This window comes from Dermacentor silvarum, chromosome 10 (assembly GCF_013339745.2).
Source record: "Dermacentor silvarum isolate Dsil-2018 chromosome 10, BIME_Dsil_1.4, whole genome shotgun sequence".
In the NCBI taxonomy this organism is placed as follows: Eukaryota; Metazoa; Arthropoda; class Arachnida; order Ixodida; family Ixodidae; genus Dermacentor; species Dermacentor silvarum.
This window is the reverse complement of record NC_051163.1, coordinates 35269760-35290927: the sequence shown is the minus strand read 5'-3', so window position 1 is coordinate 35290927 and position 21168 is coordinate 35269760. Positions and strand designations below refer to the sequence as shown.

The window sequence follows — 21168 nt, the reverse complement described above, 5'->3', positions numbered from 1 at the left end:
AGGTCTGCAGGGAAGGTTGTGTTGTCGGCATTCTGGGATTGTCATGAAGCCATCCTGACAGAGTACATTAATAAAGGTCTGACTGCCAACATCACATGCTGCTGCTTACTACTAGACAAATTATTACATTCTCTGAGACAAAAAATACCGTGTTATGCTCTTCAAAGGTGTTCATCTTCTCGCTAATAAAACACCTGCGTTAGACCCATCACAAAGCTATAGTGGTGTGGAAGCAAAGCAATGTGGCTGTGAAATATTGCCTAATCATTGTATTCTCCCGATCGCGGACCAAGTGAATATTTCTTGTTTCAAAAAAAGGAAAATATACTGAGAGGTCGGCAATTTGATGATACAGATGAAGTCATTCTAGAGGTCTAATAGTGGTTTTTCATGAAATCTGATATTTTCTACAGTGAATGTCTATTAAGGAATGAAAAGCACTGAGATAAGTGTGTAATTCTGAATGGTGACTACGTAGAGAAGTCTTATTAACTGCGAAGTAAAATAGTATTTATTTATTTCCGATGATCATTACTTTTTAGCGCCTTCATAATTCATACATATCATATAATATCATAACAATATCATAACATCTTCAATGTGGGGCATGACAAATCTGCCCTCAAAAGGGCACTGCTCTGCATTTTTCGCATGCTTGCTTATATTGAGACTGAAGTGCCAAGGAATTCGCTTAATTCTTTTGCAAAGCTTTGTCTCAACTGACAAAAAGGTTATGACCTAGTAAAGCGTCAGTGAACTTCACAAGAGGAAATGCTATGTGGAATACATGTTTTGGCAATGAGAAGTTGCTATGCTTGACAACATGCGTAACAGTGTTTTTTTTTTTTTTAGAATTTTGTAGGTTTGGTTTTCTGACTGTGTGCCCAGTTGATGTTTATCCGTGCTTTGTATATATTTCTTTAAAATTCTTTTTTTTTTCTGCAGACCTTGTCTGACCTAAAGTACGCCAAAAAGAAACGCAGCTTCGTCTACAAGTTCTTCAAGTCTGTCTTTGGTGCCATCTTCGTCGACAGCGGCTACAACGTCCAGGTGGTCGAGCCGATACTCCTCAAGATGATCAAGCGTGATGTGGACCTCCTCCTCCTGTAGTTTAACTACCTTCGCGAGTGATTTTTGAACTCCTGGTAGCTCGCTGGAACTGTTCGTACACTTGGAATCATTTTCCTCACTTAAGTGGCCAAGCCTGGAGGTATTGTAGACTGTTGGACCGTTGTGCTGACCCCGCGTGCATAAAACACAATACTCCACGATATCAACCACTTAACAGCACTGTTCCGCCTAGTTCGCTCGTTTTTAATCGCAAATTCATTAACACTGAGACCACAAATGATATCAAAAGTTGTCGGAAGTGACTAAGCAGAGCAAGAAAGCAATGTGCTGTTGCGCGCCGCTTTCCGTCCAGTTGCAATTAGTCACGGGAGCGGTGACGTTGATTTATTCGGTCCACTATCCGGCTGCGTTTGGCCTTGAGACAGATAACGCTGAAATAAAGCTACTCCATCCTGGAGTTGGATACGAAACATCGAGCGCCATCAAAACTGCACGAGACAGAATATTTGCGTCCTATAGTTCTTGAAGCAGAGGTCTGACTGGCAAGCTATTATTTCCCCAGCTTGGCACATGTATAGTGTTCATTTTTTTAGAATACTCACCGAGGGACTTCAAAACAAGGAGGTCATCTAGGCAGGGTCATACAAGATGCTGGTCACAATATAAGGGCCACGGTTATGCTAACGACGAACTTGTTTCAGCTCCGCCTACCACTGCCCGATACGGTCGCAGATGAAAGTAAAAAACGTGATGGCAGGGCACAGTGCAACTTGTTCATGCCATACTAACGGCACGGATAAAATATCTGGAAAGTGCAGCTGCCACAGTTGGGTCATCAGCTCATCCCCATTTTGGAGCAATTCGGCAGGCATTGCAAAAATGCTCGGAACTGACGGTTGCAGGGTGGCAGATGACACGAAAACAAGCAACCGTACATCCCATCACACTGTTTAACTTTGTAGTGCCAAAATTGGGGGAAATACTGCGCATTCCGGGACTGATGCTCGCAGAATGCAAGATGGCGTGCGGCTTTTTTCACTGACTAGACCCGTCGAGCTGCAGGCGCCTCGACGGCACGAACGCCCCCGCATAAGGGGGTCGATGTTTTTTTTTTATCTCCTATTTGCATCCTGCAAGTGACGTTTTGTTGCCGCAATAAATTGGCTCTGCCTCCTGTATACTGGTTGTTGCTGTTTCGCTTGTGCGTTCTAGGGGAGTGGACCACGCGCAGCAATATGTAATCAAATTATGAGCAATCTATAGTAAATACACGCATTGAAGCATCACGTATTCACGCATACCACTGGCAAGACGCACCAAATAACAAAAGTGAGAGTACCCTTCGAGCAGTATTAAAGGGACAACTGAGGTCGGCTTCGAAGACGCCGTAGTGGCTAAACACATGTCCCGGGGAAAAAACACGTGTTCAGTAAGACTAAATACTAGGTAGGACAGCTACTTTTTCCATGTTAACATGTCTGATCTGAATGCGCACATCGAGAGTAGCTGTTGCTTAAAAGCGAATTCGGTGTTCTCTGTCGCACTGCTCACGAGTGCACCAAGAAACGAAACGCTCGACTATGATGCTGACCAGAGAGAGAGAGAGCTAACAGCCTATCTCGCACGCTAACATTTTTGTTAGAAACTGGCAGTGCTGGAATGAACCCCATAAGTTATTGGAAATCACAATTGTGGTGGGTTCCCCCAATCGGAATGATGCTGGCGGGCGAGTCCCTTTTGTATAGAAAGCGGGGTTTTGAGAAGTATGCTATTCTGTAACTGTTGCGCGGAGAGTTAATCAATAATTCTGCGCATGTTGTCACTATCCTCTCAGCTAACGCTGCTCTCAGCATCCGGAAAAAGTCGTGTTCCTGAACACCGTAGCCAGATATCCTGGAACCATTTTCGAAATTCTATATCGGGACTTGAGAACTACGTTCGCACAGTTTGCACATGTTTGAAAGCAGCTGGGGTATCAAAACGAATTCACGTGTCTTTTTTATGAATTAGTGCTGAGAATAAGAAATAATAGGTCAAGTTGTAATTATTCATGTAATTGAATGCAATAGAAGTTCTTATGAAGCTCACAACTAAGTGAACGCCTAAGTGAACAGAATAGTTCACTACTGCTTGAATGATTTATTTGCATGTTGTTGGAAATGTTAGCAAAAATTATGTCGCTGGCTGCTCTAGAAACTACAAATGGTTCAACGAGAAAAGAATGGTAACTTGGCGTGAAACAAGTGAATTCCGTACACGAAGCAGTTTTCGCAAACGTGCGTTGACACTCAGTGGAATGTAAAAAACGTACGCACCAACAAAATCTGAAGTATCTGCGATTGAACACAAGTTACTAAAAGCACCACCATTTTAAATTCAAGAGTGAATAACATAACCACATCTAGGCACATTACTTAAACAATCTACCACTCCTCACCCCCTCTCCCCCACCCTTTTTCCCACCGACACCGACGTATCTTCTGCGCGTAGTCTTCAAAAATCTGCTTTGCGAAATATGAATAAAGAACACAAGAAAACACGCGTATATTGGGTTATGTGCAGACCATCGGCTTAAATGGCCGAATGCGCACTTCGCCTGGAGCGGATATGCCAAGGGCGATCTGTGAGGAAATGGGAACGCTGACACCCCACGCTGCTGACACTAACGAGAACTCCGCCTGATAGTTAGCGATAAGAACGCGGGTGGTCAGTATAACAGAGCAGACAGTGTGATTGTCGTTCTAGTCCGAAGGCAAATTTCGTCTATTTTATCTTAAGGATAACCAAGGACCCGCTCTCTTGCGAACAAAACGCCCGCTTTGCAAAACCAGCTAAAAGCAGTGGGAACTTGTCGAGAACCCGCAGCTTACAACTGAGGAAATCCTGGTGAATACTTTCCGGCACGAGCGTGCCCAAATTCTTCGAAACAAACTTCCCAATTTCTTCGTTGCGAAAGGCACGGCATACCACCTGCTAAGTTAGCACAGCGGTCGGCTTGGGTTACTTGGCTACGCACAAAGCAATGAAAGGCACATACCCAGCGTTGAGTGCGGGTTCTTGCTTGCCCTGTTGTCATTTGAGCTTTTTTTTTTCTTTCTAATTTCTGCGCAATAAAGTTACAAGAGCGACGTCGCAGGAAGATAAAGAGGGACATTACCAGCAGTGCTTCCACATCAATTAACCAGAACGGCGAACAGGTGCAGTGCATAGCTGTTCACAGAGCATGGTGGGAACATCTCTGATCTTTAATAAAGCCGCAATTCTTCCTCTCATTTTTTGTGTGTTTGTGATGTTATTTTTGCAGTGACAGCTGCAAATGGTGCTTCATGCAACTCTTGTAGGGTCCTTAGTAGGTATCATCATCATGATTGTCATGTTTCCTTGGAAGAAGTGAAATAAAAAATGACACTCTCCATTCAACGTTTGAACAAGTTTGATAGCGTCGTCGTTGTTGAGGTTGTCGTCGCCTCGAGAGGTTGACATTGACGTGAAGCCAGTTATTGCTCTTTTGGAAAGAATTTATTTTCGTCCGAGTGGTGATCTAAAATGTTTTTTTTTCCTTTTCTTTATTTATTTTTTGTTTTCATTTTTCCATGTTTCTCAGTAGTTCTATACAGTTCCAAGCAAGAAGGCAGAGAAAATAAGAAATCAGTACGTTGTCCTCCTGACGAGAGTTGGACACGGCGCTTCAAAGGTAAGACAGCGCGGAAGAAAAAAAAATTAGACGTGCAAGCAAGAATGCGGTTATCTCTTCGCCCGGAATTACCTCGGACAGCCTTTTGCGTCGACTGACGCTACAACAATTCATTTTTTTTAGCAGCCCTGACCTGAATTGAACACGTGGTCACCTAGTCGGAATCCGTTGAGACACCGCGGACCCTTCATAGGTGCTGTTAATATTGCTACTTTCGAACGGCCTGCTAAGTGAGACTTTGATGCTCCCAGGCGTTCCCCACCTTCCTCTATATTCAGCGCGTTTGCTCTCTTGCGCCGCATTCCATTGCCTCTTTCTTTCTCCCTTCCCCTCCCCCAGTGTAGGGTAGCAAACCAGACGCTTCCTTTTTGGTTAACCTACCTGCCTTTCCTATCTCGTTCTTGTCTCTCTCTCTCTCTCTCTCTCTCTATTTAAAAAATGACTTCTATTTCACGGTCTGCTCATTTCTTTAAATAAAGTTTATTCCTCCTCCTCCTCACCATGGTCTGGTACCCAATAACAGGTTCTGTATAGAATCGTAATGATCATGTGATGTTATTAAATATGGAGAATACTGGGTATAAACGTTTTTTTGTGATTTTTCTTTCTTTTTTTCGTCTATAGGGCTTCGTTCGTGTGCTGTAGCAGAAAGATAATTTTCTCCCCAAGAAGCAGTTGCACCTAAATTCCGTGAGAGCTACCTGACGGGCATCATTACTCAAAGATATATTGCGAAAAAAAAGGAAAACCCAGAAAATTGCGTTACAAAATATTATCTCCCTAACAGTCTTCCTTTAGAGCAAGAATACCAAGTATAGGAGCCTATACAGCTGTTTGACAAGTCAGCTCAGCGCATACAATACAAATACACTTTTCTTGTTAATGCGAAATAAACCACACCACTTGACGTATTACAGCTATAGAATGTGTAGTGAAAAGAGCATTAAGGATAAATATAAAGATGGCGTTTCCAAGATGATATGATATGGCAGAAAAACACATCATCAGCTGACAATGAGAGCGCTGACATCATCATTGCCAACTTCCAGGCGTAAACATGGTGACTGCCAATCACAAATACCGTTTTAAAAAATTGAGTCTAACAACAATGGGAGGAGCTCTGCGAATCCGTCCAGGGCCAGCTCAGATCTGGCAAGAGCTGGGGTCTGCCCAAACACCTTCTCGATGAGGGCAGCACCAGGTCCAGCCAGAGACGATCCCTTGCGCAAGCCATCCACCTCGTTTCAGACTCTACCCCGGACGAGTTGATTGTCGACAGGCTCATAAAGAAGTATCTACCAGTCGCCGATAGCTCTGCCCCCACCCAGTTCCCAGACTACACGGGGTGTGATGTGCCGGAGTTGGACCAAGATTTCACTGCGGTTGAGATCCGACAGGTCCTCTTCTCCCTGAACAGCAAATCCGCCCCTGGCCCAGATGGCGTCACTAATAAGATGCTCAAGAATCTCGATGATGAGTCGATCGACTTCCTCACCGAAAGGATTAATGAAGTCTGGCGCAGTGGACATGTCCCCACACAGTGGAAGACGGCTTGCACGGTCCTCATCCCCAAACCCGGTAAAGCACCAGGAATCGACAATCTGAGACCAATTTCCTTGACGTCCTGTGTAGGTAAAGTCGCAGAGCATGCCCTGCTCAGCCGGCTCACGGTGCACCTCGAGACTAATGACATATACAGCCACAATATGATTGGTTTCAGAGCCGGCCTCTCGACACAGGACGCCATGAAGCTGATAAAGCATCAGATCATCGACCGGAGCACGAGAGATACCAGAGCAATCCTTGGAATAGACCTGGAGAAGGCTTTCGACAATATCTCACACGAATTCATTCTCCAGACTATTACCGGCCTCGGGCTTGGAAAGAGGGTCTACGATTTCGTCCGATCATTCCTTAGCCAGAGAACTGCCAAGCTCAAGATCGAAAGATACCTCTCGCAAGAAATCACCCTCGGTTCACGCGGCACGCCTCAAGGCTCAGTCATCTCGCCAACATTATTCAACATCGCAATGATCGGGCTTTCCAAGGAGCTCGCCAAGATTCAAGGAATCAACCATACCATCTACGCAGATGACATCACCATCTGGTGCGCTGGCGGGAGTGACGGCCAAGTTGAGGAGGCCATGCAGAGCGCCATCGATGCAACCGAGCGCTTCCTACGCCCCACTGGGCTCAGATGTTCTCCATCCAAGTCTGAGCTACTTCTCTACAAGAAAAGACCCAGAGGTGGTGGCCATCGTGATTGGAAACCAGCGTCCGAAAGCGAAATACGGCTTTTCACTGGTGACGGGTCCCCGGTGCCCATAGTGGACTCGCTCCGGATATTGGGGATGTATATCGAGTCTAACGGTGCCAATGGTGCCGCACTCAGAAGGATCATCGCCAAGACGGAGAGTGCTCTCGGCCTCATCCGGAGGATCGCCAACAGGCACCGGGGAATCAAAGAGGACAATCTCATCCGCATTATACATGCTTTTGTGCTCTGCCACCTTTCATACTCGGCAGCCATGCATAATTGGCATGTTGCAGAGAGGAACAAGTTAAATTCCCTCATCAGAAAGGTCTTCAAGCTTGCCCTCGGCTTACCTGTGAGCACTCACACCGAATACCTATTAAAGCTCGGAGTGCACAACACGCTCGAAGAAATAATAGAGGCGCAAGAGCGTTCACAGCTGCTCAGGCTATCAGGCACCCCGGCGGGCCGCAAGATACTCGATGAGATGGACCTCTACCCTGTCGACCATTGCCCCGACGCCGTGCGCATTCCCAGCGACATCAGATCTCAACTACACATCGCGCCCATTCCCCGCAATATGCACCCCGCACACAACGTCGGCAGACGTCGGGCCAGGGGTAGAGCTCTACTCGAACATGTACGTAACAACCACATTGAGGCAAGCTTCGTGGATGCCGCGGTCTATGTCCAACAAGAGGCGTTCGCCGTCTCCATCGTCGACTCTAATTCCAAGATCACTTGCTGCGCTACAGTATGCACTTCGAAGCCATTTGTAGCCGAACAGGTTGCAATCGCGCTGGCTGTGCTCGATGGTCGCAGAGAGGTAATATATAGCGATTCTAAGGCGGCCATTAAGGCCTACCAAACCGGGATGGTCTCCCCTCAGGCCCTTCGCATTCTCCAAAGCTTGAAAAGTATCTCTCCGCATTCTCTCATTTGGTTTCCCGCTCACTTGGGGTCGATTGAAGGCTCTCCCTATAACCCTAACGAGAGCGCGCACGAGGCCACGCGAAGACTCACTGACCGCGCCGCCTCCGCAGTCCCCCAACCCCGCGGGGAATCATTGATGACGTATAATGAAATCACTAAGCATTATTATCTGTCAAGACGGGTATTCCCCCTCCCGCACCCTGCCTTATGCAGGGCGCGGGCGGTGACCCTTCGACTTTTACAAGCTCGTGCGTATCCTATAGCCTTGCGGTTCTTCACGCTATATACCCTGAAAGGTATCCCATTGCGGACTGCCCTGCCTGTGGACTAACGGCAACATTTAACCATGTGTTGTGGGAGTGTGAAGCCATCGGCTCCGCCTTCAGCGAGGATAGGTGGGCTGCGCTTTTGGGCAGCTCCGAACTCAACGACCAAACCCTGGCCGTCCAGAGTGCCCGCGATCGGGCCGTCAAGCTCGGCTTGCCGGTCCCTACGTGGGACTAGCCGGGTGGCGCGGGGTGTCCCCTGCGTCTTCTCTGGACCTCAATAAAGTTATTTCACTCACTCACTCACTCTCAGGAGGGCAGCTGCCATTGCTTCGCTGCTATCATCATCATCGTCTCCAACTTGCGCCTGCAAATTTGCTCATTTCATCACACCACCTAATTTTCTGCCGTCCTCGATTGCGCTCCCGTTCCCTTGGCACGCAATCTATTTATACCCTTTTCGCGGCCATTCGACGGGCGCTGCCATGTTTGATCACGTGGTGACGCGTCCATTGCTTGCCTCAACTGCTTCCGCTGCCTCCGTGTTTACAGTGGATGTGTATGACGCTGGTGTTACTTATCAAAGCTCTGTTTCGGGAGATATCGTAGACGGTGACTGGGCGGACGACACGAAGCTTTGGCCACAGCTTCAGATAACATGCAAAAGCGCTTTCGGAGCTGATTAAGCTATGTCCAAACGGCGCGAGCAGCGTATATGGTGCTTGTTCTAAAAGCGCGGCTAAATATGTATTCCAAGCTATCCAAACTTTCCGCTAATGAACTGAATCAGGATAAGAGTGTTCTGCTCTTCGTTCTTTATCTGTCAAAAATTTTGAAGCAGCGGCTTGTCGCGTTTCTGACTCGGTAAACTTCCTCTGCGCGGTCACTATCTGATGATTTTTCTCCCTAATCGCTCGCGGGTGCACTCAGTTCCGATATATTTGTTCTTGCTGCGCACAAGCCTCGAAACTTAGCAGTTTTGTACTTTGCAATACCTTAAATCGCTTAATCTTGTGTACCGTCAAGAAACATTCAGCTTCGACCGTCCGTGTGCTATTGGTGTAGTCCGTCATGTATTGTGTGTATATAGTGCGCATATATTCAAGTATGCGCCCATTCACTTATTCTGGACACGTTGGCGATAGAGTGGGCGTAAGTTTCGGTGACAGTTGGGGTGGATGTGTGTAGATACTGCGAGCGAAACTTACTATGAGAGGAAGCGGCGCTACTCCCTTTGTCACAATTTAACGAGCGGTACCAACTCTTACCGACGTTACGGGGCTAAACCTCTTTCTTTGAATTTTAGCGACGCAAATCTGGCGAACGGGCAAATTTCTGTATCCTCGAGGAAAGCCGTATATCTCGAAGTGCCGGTAACACGTACGGACAGTTGCAGCAGCGGTATTCGAACTTATCTACAAAGACTCATTCCATTCCTTAATATGCCAGTCAGTCACTATTTTTGCAGCCAACTACTGCACACGTCTTCAATCCACATGATTCTTGAACAGCTTCCTTCCTTGCTTGTTTATTTATTTTTTTCATCAATAAATGTTTATTCCTCCTCCTCAATCCAGCATGATTAGAGCACGGTGCGTTAGCGAAAACTCAGTTGCATTTCCGACAGCTGATCGCACAGAAGCAAGATAGAAGCGGTAGTAGTTTCGTAATCGTGCGCTTCGCTGAGGTCACGCGCGGAGCGCCGCCGTAAGCGCCATGTCGGTTCTTTAGAACAAACTGCTCCGCGAAAAAGGTCAATAACTCTAATGATCCACCGGTTATCTGCCCAATGCATTACATGGCCTTCCCAGCTCCACTTCTACCTCTTAATGTAAACTATAATATCAGCTATTGCCGTTTGCTCTCTGATCCTGATCTGTGACGTAATGAATAAAAAAATGACTATTAATGAACGAAACATCAAACGACCAAGTTCCATGCAAACACTGTACAAGCACAGCGGTTTTTTTTTTTTTTTGGGAGCTCGCTAATCACTCAAGAAAGGCGCATCTTACACAACGCCACACCATAAAAACCTCCCACCGTATTTCTTATACCTGTTCCTTTGTTCTTGTTGGTGGCGCTGTTTTTTTTTTTTTTTTTTTTTCGTTTTTTCCCCCTAAGTTACGGTTTTCCGTTGTTTTTCTTGGGACTTTCTGTCTGTAGCCACGTTTTTCTTCGACCGAGCATACACGTGTGGGTACAGCGGGTTCAGAAATAGATTAATAGCCGCCCTTTCTCAGTTTTGCTACTTCTTTTCCTGCTCCTTCTCTTTTCCTTTCTTTCCTTTTCTTTTTTTTTTTTTTTTTTTTTTTTTTTTTTTTTTTGTTTTTGTACCAACGTTCAGAGCATGTCTTGATGTCCGCCCGTCGCTGTCAGGAGACTTGACCCCTCAGATTCCGGGAATTTCGAGACGTTGGGGCTCCCTTCTTAACCCCCTCCACCGCCCTCCGCTTTCTCTCTCTCTCTCTCTCTCTTCCGCGACAATCTCGTTCCGCAACAGAAAACACGCGCATCTCTACCCGGGCTTTAGTTCGGCCACCCCCGACTCAGATAACCGAGTGGTTCCGCCCCCCTCCACGATTGCGCAGCGCAGTAGCAACAAGACGAGCCTCGCGTCGGTTGCCTTCACCCGAGGAGGGCAGTTGAGGGCGCCACAGATTGCTGTGTATCCCCCACCACGCGAGGCCACGTGACTCAACAGACACTGCCCTTCTTGTTCGGTGCAGTACAGTGTCACGCCTGAAAGTCTGTATGAGGACGCACCTTACGCGTTTAATCTGAGTCTGCTACATGATCGTCGTCGTCATCATTTATGACTACAGAAGAAGGATGGCCTCTCCAAACGGTCTCCAATTACCCGTGTCTTGCAACAGTTGACTACATCTTATGCTTGCAAACGTTTGGGGGTCCTTGCAATTTTTTTTTTATTTCTCAAGTATACATTCTAGGTTCCTCTACTCCTTGCGTCTACACTTAATTTCGTATCGCTTTGCCCACATTGTTTACTTTGGCGTTTGTTAACGCAGACATCAAATGCGCAACATTTGTCTTTCTTTGCGTCAATAACAATACAGTTCATTTCCTAATACGAGCCCGACTTGAAAATTCGTTCTTAGTGCATGTTGTACCACAGTGTTGCCGGTAAAGCTACCGCATCGCCTCTGAGAACAGGCGAAAAAACAAGCGTATAGCCACAAAAAAAAAATACACGAGAAAAAGTTTAATCGAGGCACTTTCGCCGCTATCTGCGGTCTATTTCTTTTAATCTCCGTTCAATCTCGTACAGAAGGAAACACATGCCGCCAACCCGAACGGATGTGATTCCCGAGCAGCCGTGAAGATAGGCACTCTGCGATAATGTCAAGTCTCCGTAGAATTTGCACGACGCCCGCCGCACCAACACGCGCCGTTCAAGCGGCATCGGGAGCGTACTGCCAATACTGCACGCAACAGTCCGAGCGTCGTGTGCGGTGCCCACCGAAGTGTTGCGAAGACGCCGGGAGCCGCTGTCATTTGAGGCGTCTCCCGCCTGCGGACTTAATGCCAAGTCGTCGCTGCTGGTTTTCTTCGTTTTCGCCGGCTTTCGAGTCACGTGGATCGAGATACCGATGACGTCGTGTTCGTGACGAGACTCGCGGGGGGGTGGGGATCGGAACGCGAGGCCCAGCGTCCGAACGCGCATGCGTCACTTGAAGGCGGCGAGTGTGAAACTGGATCCATTTCGAAACTTTGCTTACGCCAGGAGGCGAGAAACAAAGAACTGGAACGGCGTCATGGCTGACTTCAAGCGTTGTGTCTCGGTTTTGGTAAGTACGCCGGGTAATGGACCCGATTTATTTGAGCGCGCTGTTGTGGATTCAGTTCTGTATGACTGGGTGCCTTTCAGGGCGATGATCTTGAGTGTGTCTGTATTGCCGATAATTTTTTTTTTTGTATGTATTCACAAGCTCGGCTCGAAGCGACGTAATGCTGAGTCGTTTCGCGCCGGCTTGCTCAGGGCCTCGTTTGGCATTTATGGTGTCGTATCTAGGTGGTCGTATCTTTGTCAGAAACAGATTTCACTTTCTTTGATCTGCTCGTATTCGATCATGCAGTTATTTGTCATGGTCACTGTAAGCCCTCGAGCACAGCTTACTAGCAGACCTAACGACCAACCGCAGAGAATGCTTGTAGCGCTTCAAATTTTGTGTTTTTACTGTTGGACGAGTGACAGCTCTCTAATTGTCTCCAGAACCAAATGCGTTTCATTCTCCTTTTTTTTTTTTCTGAGCGGCTCGGCTTGCAATACTACAACTGAGCTGTCAAACTTGTCTGCTTCGTTGTTTGTTTTTTGTTTTTTCTACTTTGCACAGTAGGCTAGTTCACGTGCGTGCTTGTGTGTACGTGTGTTTGCGTTTAGTTTGTCTTAAACTGGAAGATCATATGGAAATACTTAAAAACGTTCTTTACATTGTAGCGTCATCATTTAATGCGGTACAGCTTTCTCTAACTTTATGAGTCCGTATTCAGCAACGGTCGTTGACACTTACGGCACATTCGACTTGTCGCTTTTCGAGCGGAAATGCGAAGCTTCAGTGATCATTTAACAAAGTAACTGATAATTATTTTGACAATCAGCACGCTCCTATAGTGTTAACAAAGACTGAATAGCACTACTAATGTCGTCAGTTTGCGTAACGAAGCTTGGCTGTTGTTTTGTACAACCACTGTGCAACTACTGGTAAAAGGACCGTCCTGATGTCCACACTACAGAATATACTATCGTCAGCTTTATAATAGAGAACACGAGAACACATGAGCGCGTGGCAAATAGTCTCGTGTGTTTTTCCACGACGCCACATGATGCCCGGTGCCGCGATGGCTTGCGAGAACGAACGGAGAAAGCGTTGCCGCACTGTAAAATAAGTAACACCTTTAACAGTGAATAACGGTCTAAATTGATCTATAACTCGCACCTTTACACCAGAAAAGAATGTAAGGGTGTGAGTTATAGAGCGATTTGCACCCTTGCTCACGTTTAAGGGGGTTAATTATTTTACACGGCGTTCCTCCTACGGCGTGCAACCCTTCTCGCAATCTTCCTTCTTTCTGTGTCGATAAGGCTCGCAAATCGGAGAAGAACGGAGGAATCTGATACGGCGATCCTGATACAGCTCATACTCGCCGTTTACTTCTGTGATTCCGAAGCTGCGACAAATGCAGCGCGTTCATTTCAAATTCGAATCAAACCGTTCTTGTTTATGGTCTTGCAGCGGATGAATAGTTCTTCGGAAGATCATTGAAATCTGCTTACAGTTGAAGGGCGAAAACATAGCACGCAGTCTGTGCGCATAGCCTGTTGTACGCCTCATCTTTCCAGGCAACACAATAATAGCTGGGTTGTTTGTCTTGGCTTTGAGGCATGGTGCAAGGAGAGCAGTTTGACTGCAGGCACAGTCGGCTCAGGCGGCTCCGTTTTATCCGCGGGCATCTCGGTTGCCGTGAATTAATAAAAATAAATTTTGGGGTTTTATGTGGCATAACCACGATATGATTATGAGGCACGCCGTAGTAGGGGGCTCCGGATTAATTTTGAACACATGGGGTTCTTTAACGTGCACCCAGTGCATAGTAAGCGAGCATTTTTGCATTTCGCCCCCATCGGAATGCACTATATGTAGAGCTAGCGTGTGAGCTCCCTAGATAGGTAGCTTTTTCTGGGTATTTTTGCATTCGCGGGTACGGCACTTTTTTTTTCTCCTGACCGTAATAAACTCAGGTGAATGCGGGTACGCGCCGAACTCATGCCTTTCTGCATTACATCACCGCAAAGAGTTGCATATTTAGAGGCATTGTGCATCGACAGAATTTATTTATTTATTTATTTATTTATTTATTTATTTATTTATTTATTTATTTATTTATTTATTTATTTATTTATTTATTTATTTATTTATTTATTTATTTATTTATTTATTTATTTTCAATACTGCCAGTCTCTTTCCGTGACCATAGCAGGTGGGCGTACAGATTGTACATGCAGGTACACTAATACATCAGCACCACACGGCAAAACAGAAACAGCTAGAATCCAATACAGTGACAGTGATCACAAAAGTATAAGATTAAAAGGTATACAAAATAAGTTGCCTTAATCATAATTAGGAATGAATAGCGAGCTGAAATTCTATGGACAACACACTTGTACCGCTTATAGCTTATACACACTTATAATAGAAATAATATACAAAGTACACATTTTTATCCTCAGATAACACAAAGTAACCAACAGCAATAGATGACAGAAATTATACATGAAATGGAGTGGTACACAGGCAAATAACAGCAAACCTGAAAACACTCTGTACTGAGCACTTGGCCACTAACATGCTTCCAATGATGGCGAACTGCCTCTGGGGCGGAGAGCGCTACTGTATTAACAGATGATATTTGCTATTTTTGAGGCAAATTCCGATAATGAGTTCGCATTAGTCACCGAGGGATCTAAACAATTCCATTCCCTGATAGCAAGAGGGAAAAAAAGAGTGCTTGAAAGTGCCCCAGTGGCTAAAAGCTTAGTAGATTGAGGGGCCAGCCGGAGGCATCTGTGAAGATAAAACAGCTTGCGCAAAGCAACTGAAGTAATATTAGAAATATGCGCGTCCCATCTGAGGTTTGAAGCAATCGTGACACCTAAATATCTTTGTTCATTCACTTTTTGAAGCCTAGTGCCTTTAATATACTGTAATCATATTTGATAGCTTCTTTCTTTCGGATTATCGTCATACATACTGTTTTTGGGGGTTAATCAACATTTGCCACGTGTCGGTTTTGGAGCGAAGTCGCGAACGATGGCACACTGCTAATGGAGCCAAATATTGGGTGTCTCACTTAACTTGGGCCAAACTTTAAAAATATGTAAATGATACCTAGCTGGACAGAACCAAGGTAAGGTTGTTTGCCGTCGTTCGGAGATACTCATATTATTTTTGCATTCCGACTACTTTGAATAGTCTTACTTAATTAATCAACTTCTCAAAAATTATAATTAGATTAGTAGTGTCAATGAGAAAATTGTAGAGCAGCGTGAGAAACTCCCGATACAGCTTTCTGTTGCTCAATACGTGCTACACAAAAGTGTTTTTTCCGAGCGTGAAAGAAGCCCGCGAATACACGCAAAGTTGCCGCGCGACATGCCGCTCAAGGCGCACTTGGCGTCCACTGGCATTACGGCGCTAACAAAGTTATTTATTAGTACATCACTAGCAGCACGAAGAAACGGCATAAGAACAGTGTAAACTTTCCATTTCTGGTACAATCGACCAATTCGTTAATAGTGGCGCGCGGATTGCGCTCTATAGCCGGCTGGTGAGCGTCTTCTAACGGCGCGAAGCGACCAGATCACCAAGAACTTGTTGTCCTCTTGCTGGTTGGTGTCTCTTGCTGATTGCGTCACTCCGCACCATCAGAAGGCGTTTAACGGCCGGCCATACGACGCTCTCGCAGGTACAGTTAAAGAATCGGTCGACTGTACCTTCGCCCGTCGTGTGTATTTTCTTAAAATTATACTGTGGCAAGTATTTGTCTGGTTTCTTCCAAACAGCCATCGAAGCTACGCAGTAGAGCGTTGTACCTCAATTATCAAGAGAGTCGGCGTCAGAAAAACGACCGAACACCATTGAGACACGTAATGCATCTATTCTTGATCGTTGAAGCCTTCAACACGTCAGTGCGCAGAGGTGCTTCTCCGTTGTACCATGCGTATACACCTTGGCAAAGATTGCATGTAGGCGGTGGGTAACCGACGAGCATTTTAATCACTTGGAGTTCTAATGCTCTTTTTCCTCGCTGTAATCATCCCTTCCGGGATCTGTGGAGTATCTCCACGATTTATTCTTCATACGATGACCAATATAGGCAACCTTATATGGCAAGCGGAAAGAGTGTTCGCAATTTCTCTTATTCGACTTCCTTTTTTTTTTTCCAGCTTTGCTTTCTCGTCACTTCTACGTTGACCACATATGCTCGGCGTGCTCAAGTAAGTGATCTATCAGAGTATAGGCATTTCAGTGCTCAAAGGCTGACAATCTATTCATCAAAAGCGCGTAAAATATTTATTTTACTTATAAAGCATGTACTCACTGGTGCGCAGTTTCTTGGGCATTACAATGCGTGTGGAATGTGAAATAATAGTCCTGTCTAAAACAAATCCTTGCATTATGGCTGCATAAAAAAAAATCAAGCAAAGAGGACAAGCGGGATGGTTATTAAATAAACATAATTAATGTTAGAAGCTCTCGTCTAAATTGTACAGAAAAACGTGGCACGAAAGCGAGTGATTGTAAATGTTCCGTTACTGAAGCAATTGCGGCAGAACCCATCTCACGGAGACTGTTGACGGTAATGCGTTAGCGTTGAATCAAAATGGCAGCACAACGTATTGCCACCATTGAAACGAGGTTTCTATGAGGCGGTGTACTAAGGACACTCAGCACCATCTTGCGGAAGCCACGCGAAACCTGCGAGTGGCCTCCGTATGCATGGCGCGCCGGTGCGTGAGCATAGATAGATAGATAGATAGATAGATAGATAGATAGATAGATAGATAGATAGATAGATAGATAGATAGATAGATAGATAGATAGATAGATAGATAGATAGATAGATAGATAGATAGATAGATAGATAGATAGATAGATAGATAGATAGATAGATAGATAGATAGATAGATAGATAGATAGATAGATAGATAGATAGATAGATAGATAGATAGATAGATAGATAGATAGATAGATAGATAGATAGATAGATAGATAGATAGATAGATAGATAGATAGATAGATAGATAGATAGATAGATAGATAGATAGATAGATAGATAGATAGATAGATAGATAGATAGATAGATCTTATAAAGTGCGTTAGGTACCCTAAGAATGTTAACGCATTAATAGTTCCAGGCGAGAAACACTTGAGCTCTGGAAAGTGAAAACGTAACTTGCCTCAAGGATTGCACGTAAATGATGTAGCCCGACGCGCGAAATCTCTTGGAGGCGACGGGTTCTGTTATTACCCAGTTTGCTGCCTGTCGGTCTGTCTGTAACCTCTTCCACGCCAACTTCAGTCGCTTGGTAGACCACAGTCTACCGGGTAGAGCATCGTGCTGCAGCGCTAAGGGAAGCCGGATTCAGTACCAACCGTCGCAACGACTTGGGTCAGTGGGCATACGTTACTGTGGGTGTGTGCCGCTCTTTAAAATTAAACTCCTTGACGCCAACTTGGGTCACTTCAATGACGAAAATATTCGGTATAATTTCTCTTGTTCTGGGCGGAACCGAGCCCGCGTCATGTATACTCAGACATGCACCACGCGCTCACCTTACGGCGGCGCTGTTAGATGGCGCTGCGTTTCCAGAGCGAAGCACGAAACAGGAGCCCGGGTGCAGCAGACTACATGACGCGTTTGGGCGTTGGCAACATGGTTGTTTCGCTACGTTGCATCGGTGCTAAACACTTTAACGTCGACGGCAATCGTGAGGCGGTTTGTGTCGTAATTTTCTTTTTCATATTTATAATGAAGAGTATGAAAGAATGAGTTTGCGCCAACGACCATGGCATTTTAGAGTGTAATCCGCCCCTGCAGAACAAGACACCTGTATCTGTTCGTAGTTTGTTAGCTGACGTAGCAGTGCAAGCACGTGCAGCAGACTTCTTTTTAACGTAGATATGAAGGGGACAAAATGTTTGTTTGCTGAAAGTAAGTTCTTGGCCGGTAAAGGACACTTTATTGATGTTCTGCGCGGGTTCTCGGAAGGTAATTTTTCTATAAATAATTACGCGTGGGGTGGGAAACATTTGCTGCTGGCTGCTCCTTCCCGGCTCAGCTATACAGTGACAACATAGCTCAGCTCCCCAAAAGGTTAGAAAGTAATGAAAGTGGGATGTACGCAATAGTAACGACTCTTTAACGCGTACTACGCAGAAAGTTGAAGGGAGCACTTCACGCAGCATAGCAGGCAAAATATGCACAGCAATCCCATACATCTCATTTTAAAAAATAGCACTAAGAACTGCTCGCGTGAGTTAAGTTGTAGGCGCAACAGCGAGAGACGTTAACTAAGTCTAACAACCCAAGTACCTGATATAAGGTGTTGTTACATGCCTTAGACTTATAGCAAACCGGACGCCTACTCAAATATCAGAATGCATATAGGCGGCATCTTGAAAAGCAGTGTTAAACCAAAGCGCGCCTAACCTTTATTGCTATGATCGATTGTGCTCCACCTGTTTCTTTCGCGCAAACATGTCGGCTGCTACAGAATTACCGCAAAAGCATGCGTTACGAGTGCCTTTGCTTATATCCTCTTTAGTGCTATTGGCGCCCTTTACGTATACCTGCTGGAGTATTTTGTGGCCCAATAAGGTGGTCCGTTGTCCATCTTATCTTTCGTGTTCTGATAGGCGCCCGTTACACCACGATGATTAGATTACGGCTCATCAAAGCGCCATAAGATGCTGCGACCGGTGCTGCAGTTCGAGGAGACGTTTCCCGGTGTTCGGGTGAACTAGAAAACGCTGCGCTAAAACGCGCACGCGGGTTTTAGGGTCGCGCAAGCATGTCAGTTTGTTCATTGCAAATGTATTTTCCGCCATTTGCTGTGTACGAGGTTCCTGCCAAGCTCGTGCTTGTAGCTCTTGCCGATTTTTAGGCAAACCCAACATTTTCACTGAAGGCTTGCGCTATTCCCGGAGGGAAACCGATATCTGTCATGGTTGCTTGGCGATTCATTATCCAGTCGCTTTAAAACAAAACGTCTCCTCTATTGTGTTCTTCCGGCATAACCGTCTCACTTCCATTCCCTTGCCTTAAAGGGTCGAGGTGGTAAGAAAATGCGCAGTCATTAAGTGATTCGATTACTGATCAAATGAGTTACAGTTTAAGCAAGAATGTCGTACATACGCACGTCAGTCATGGCTCGGGGCGAACATATTACCAGCTCCTTTTTTTTTTTTTTTTTGCATCGGTATTGTTTTCTTTTTTTAACGAAGCAGCACATTGGCACTTCCCAAATTCGATATCAGGAAAACGTTCAGCGAGGCCATTCGGGCGAACAGCCCGCGAAAGCAAATTTATGCGCCAAATGAAACCAGACAAAATATGCCAATTAGCGCACCGCGCCATAAAGTGACCACCGCTCCCCAAGAGCAGTGGGATTACGGCGCCTGCTCGTAAGCCGATTGCCTCGTCTAGCGCCCACCGCGTACGAAGACGCTATCGCTCAGCGAAGGCTAGGGGCCGGGGATTATTAAGGGACTGCATTATGTTTCGGCGAGAAGGAAAGAAATGGGAAAGATCTTTAGTTACGATGTCTGCCGAAGAGTGACTTTCAAAGTTATAAGGGAAGGAAGGCGGCTTTTTGCGAGAGCGCGAAGACGTTTAATGAAAACAAAGAGCGAGAAACACGGGAATGAAGCTAGCATGAGCACAACGAGAGTCGTTAGAAGAAAGCTGTTAATCTAAGACGCCTTTAATTAATAACGCTCGCCCCCCCTTTGCCTCGACGTCAATGGCCGCAATAGCGCGGGAACCTGGATCCGCTTCGCCTGACTACACTTATTTTGCCCCTTCTCGGCCACTGTTCATTCTGATCGCACAAAGTCCCAGAGCTAGTTAGTTATGTGCATCACGATCAAAGGAAAGCTGCGCTGTATGTTTGAATACAGCGTTCTGTCATTTGCGGTTCCTTCTGGGTTTTATGCCGCGCTGCAACATCGGCTTTTCACCAAACTGCCACGGTACGTTTGTGTGTAGAGAGCAAAATGCGCCGCGAGTTATTTAGGCCGCTCCAGACTGGCGTGAGTTTGAACTGACACCGAATACAGGCGATGAAATTCGAAGGGAAATGAATTGGATAGAGGAGTAAATGCCTCTAACAGGTTACTTAAGGGAGGTAAATCGAAGGATCCGCGAGTAAAATCGCCGTGAATATCTTTGTCTTTGTGGTATCTTCTTTCGCCCTGAGCCTATTATTATAATTTATTCCCCTGGGTCTATTACAAGCTGTCCACAATAACACAGCATACCATCATCCTTTAGAACGTATACGTAGAACTTGTGCTAATAGTCGAATGTTCACCTTCACCTCCATCTGAAGCTGGATAACACCAGTTTATGGATATGATTTCCCAAAGTGTGAGACGAAATAAATGGGCGTTTCAGTTACTTTTGTGTTGCAATGCATAAAATGGCGTTTTTTTTATGTAAGTGGAACAACATTGCATTGAGAGTTCGATGGCTTATATCTTCAAACTGGTGTCATTGATGCGTCTTGCAAACTCACCAGCTAGAATTAGTAAACTGCAGCATGTACTGTAATTATAGAAAAAAATTTGATCTCTTTTTATTATTTGAATATGCTTTTCAATTTCTCACACAAGTAGTGTCCGCCTCGCTGAGTAACCTAGCTCAAGGACTAGAATTATGTTATCTGCAATAGGCAATCTTTAAAACACCTAAAAAACCTAAAAATGAACACCCCGTAGGTACGCATGAAGTAATTCCATGTAATGTCTCATACTGTTATGTCGCAAAAGATGGTGTACTTAATACATGGAAGTCCTCGCAGATGTGAACATATTTATATTCGAGCGAGCGGAGTGACACGTTTCACCGACCAGAGGCCACAGCACACCGCTGTCGCTCACGACCAAAACATAGTACGTCGCATACTGCAAACGCAAAGTTACACATAAATAATGCTTAACTTGACGTAATCTTACATTCACGCGTTGTAATTGCAATGTATCGAGTATTTACCCCATAGGAAGCGTCGCAGATCGAAAAGAACCTCACTGCGAAATCCGCGGAGTGATACTTCCACGCCCGCACTACTTTTCTAACTTCGGCTGAGTTGCCTGGTAAGTATCTAGCGGCACATTAGCCGTACGAAAAAATAAACAAGTAATCAA

At 45.5% G+C, this 21168-nt stretch overlaps 2 protein-coding genes across 5 annotated transcripts in view; both read left to right on the top strand.

The window, feature by feature from the left end:
* The window catches only part of LOC119465725 (uncharacterized), a 105008-nt gene extending 102752 nt beyond the window's left edge, over positions 1–2256 (top strand). For all 4 annotated transcript variants that reach the window (XM_049656716.1, XM_049656718.1, XM_049656717.1 and 1 more), the window contains exon 7: positions 946–2256. In XM_049656716.1, coding sequence (XP_049512673.1) covers positions 946–1110 — 165 coding nt within the window. In that variant the 3' untranslated portion in view covers positions 1111–2256. The remainder of the gene's footprint in view (positions 1–945) is intronic.
* Positions 2257–11608: 9352 nt separating this feature from the next.
* The window catches only part of LOC119465800 (uncharacterized), a 49093-nt gene continuing 39533 nt past the window's right edge, over positions 11609–21168 (top strand). Inside the window, exons 1-2 of the mRNA XM_037726259.2 lie at positions 11609–12027; positions 16188–16238. Coding sequence (XP_037582187.1) covers positions 16222–16238 — 17 coding nt within the window. The 5' untranslated portion in view covers positions 11609–12027; positions 16188–16221. The remainder of the gene's footprint in view (positions 12028–16187; positions 16239–21168) is intronic.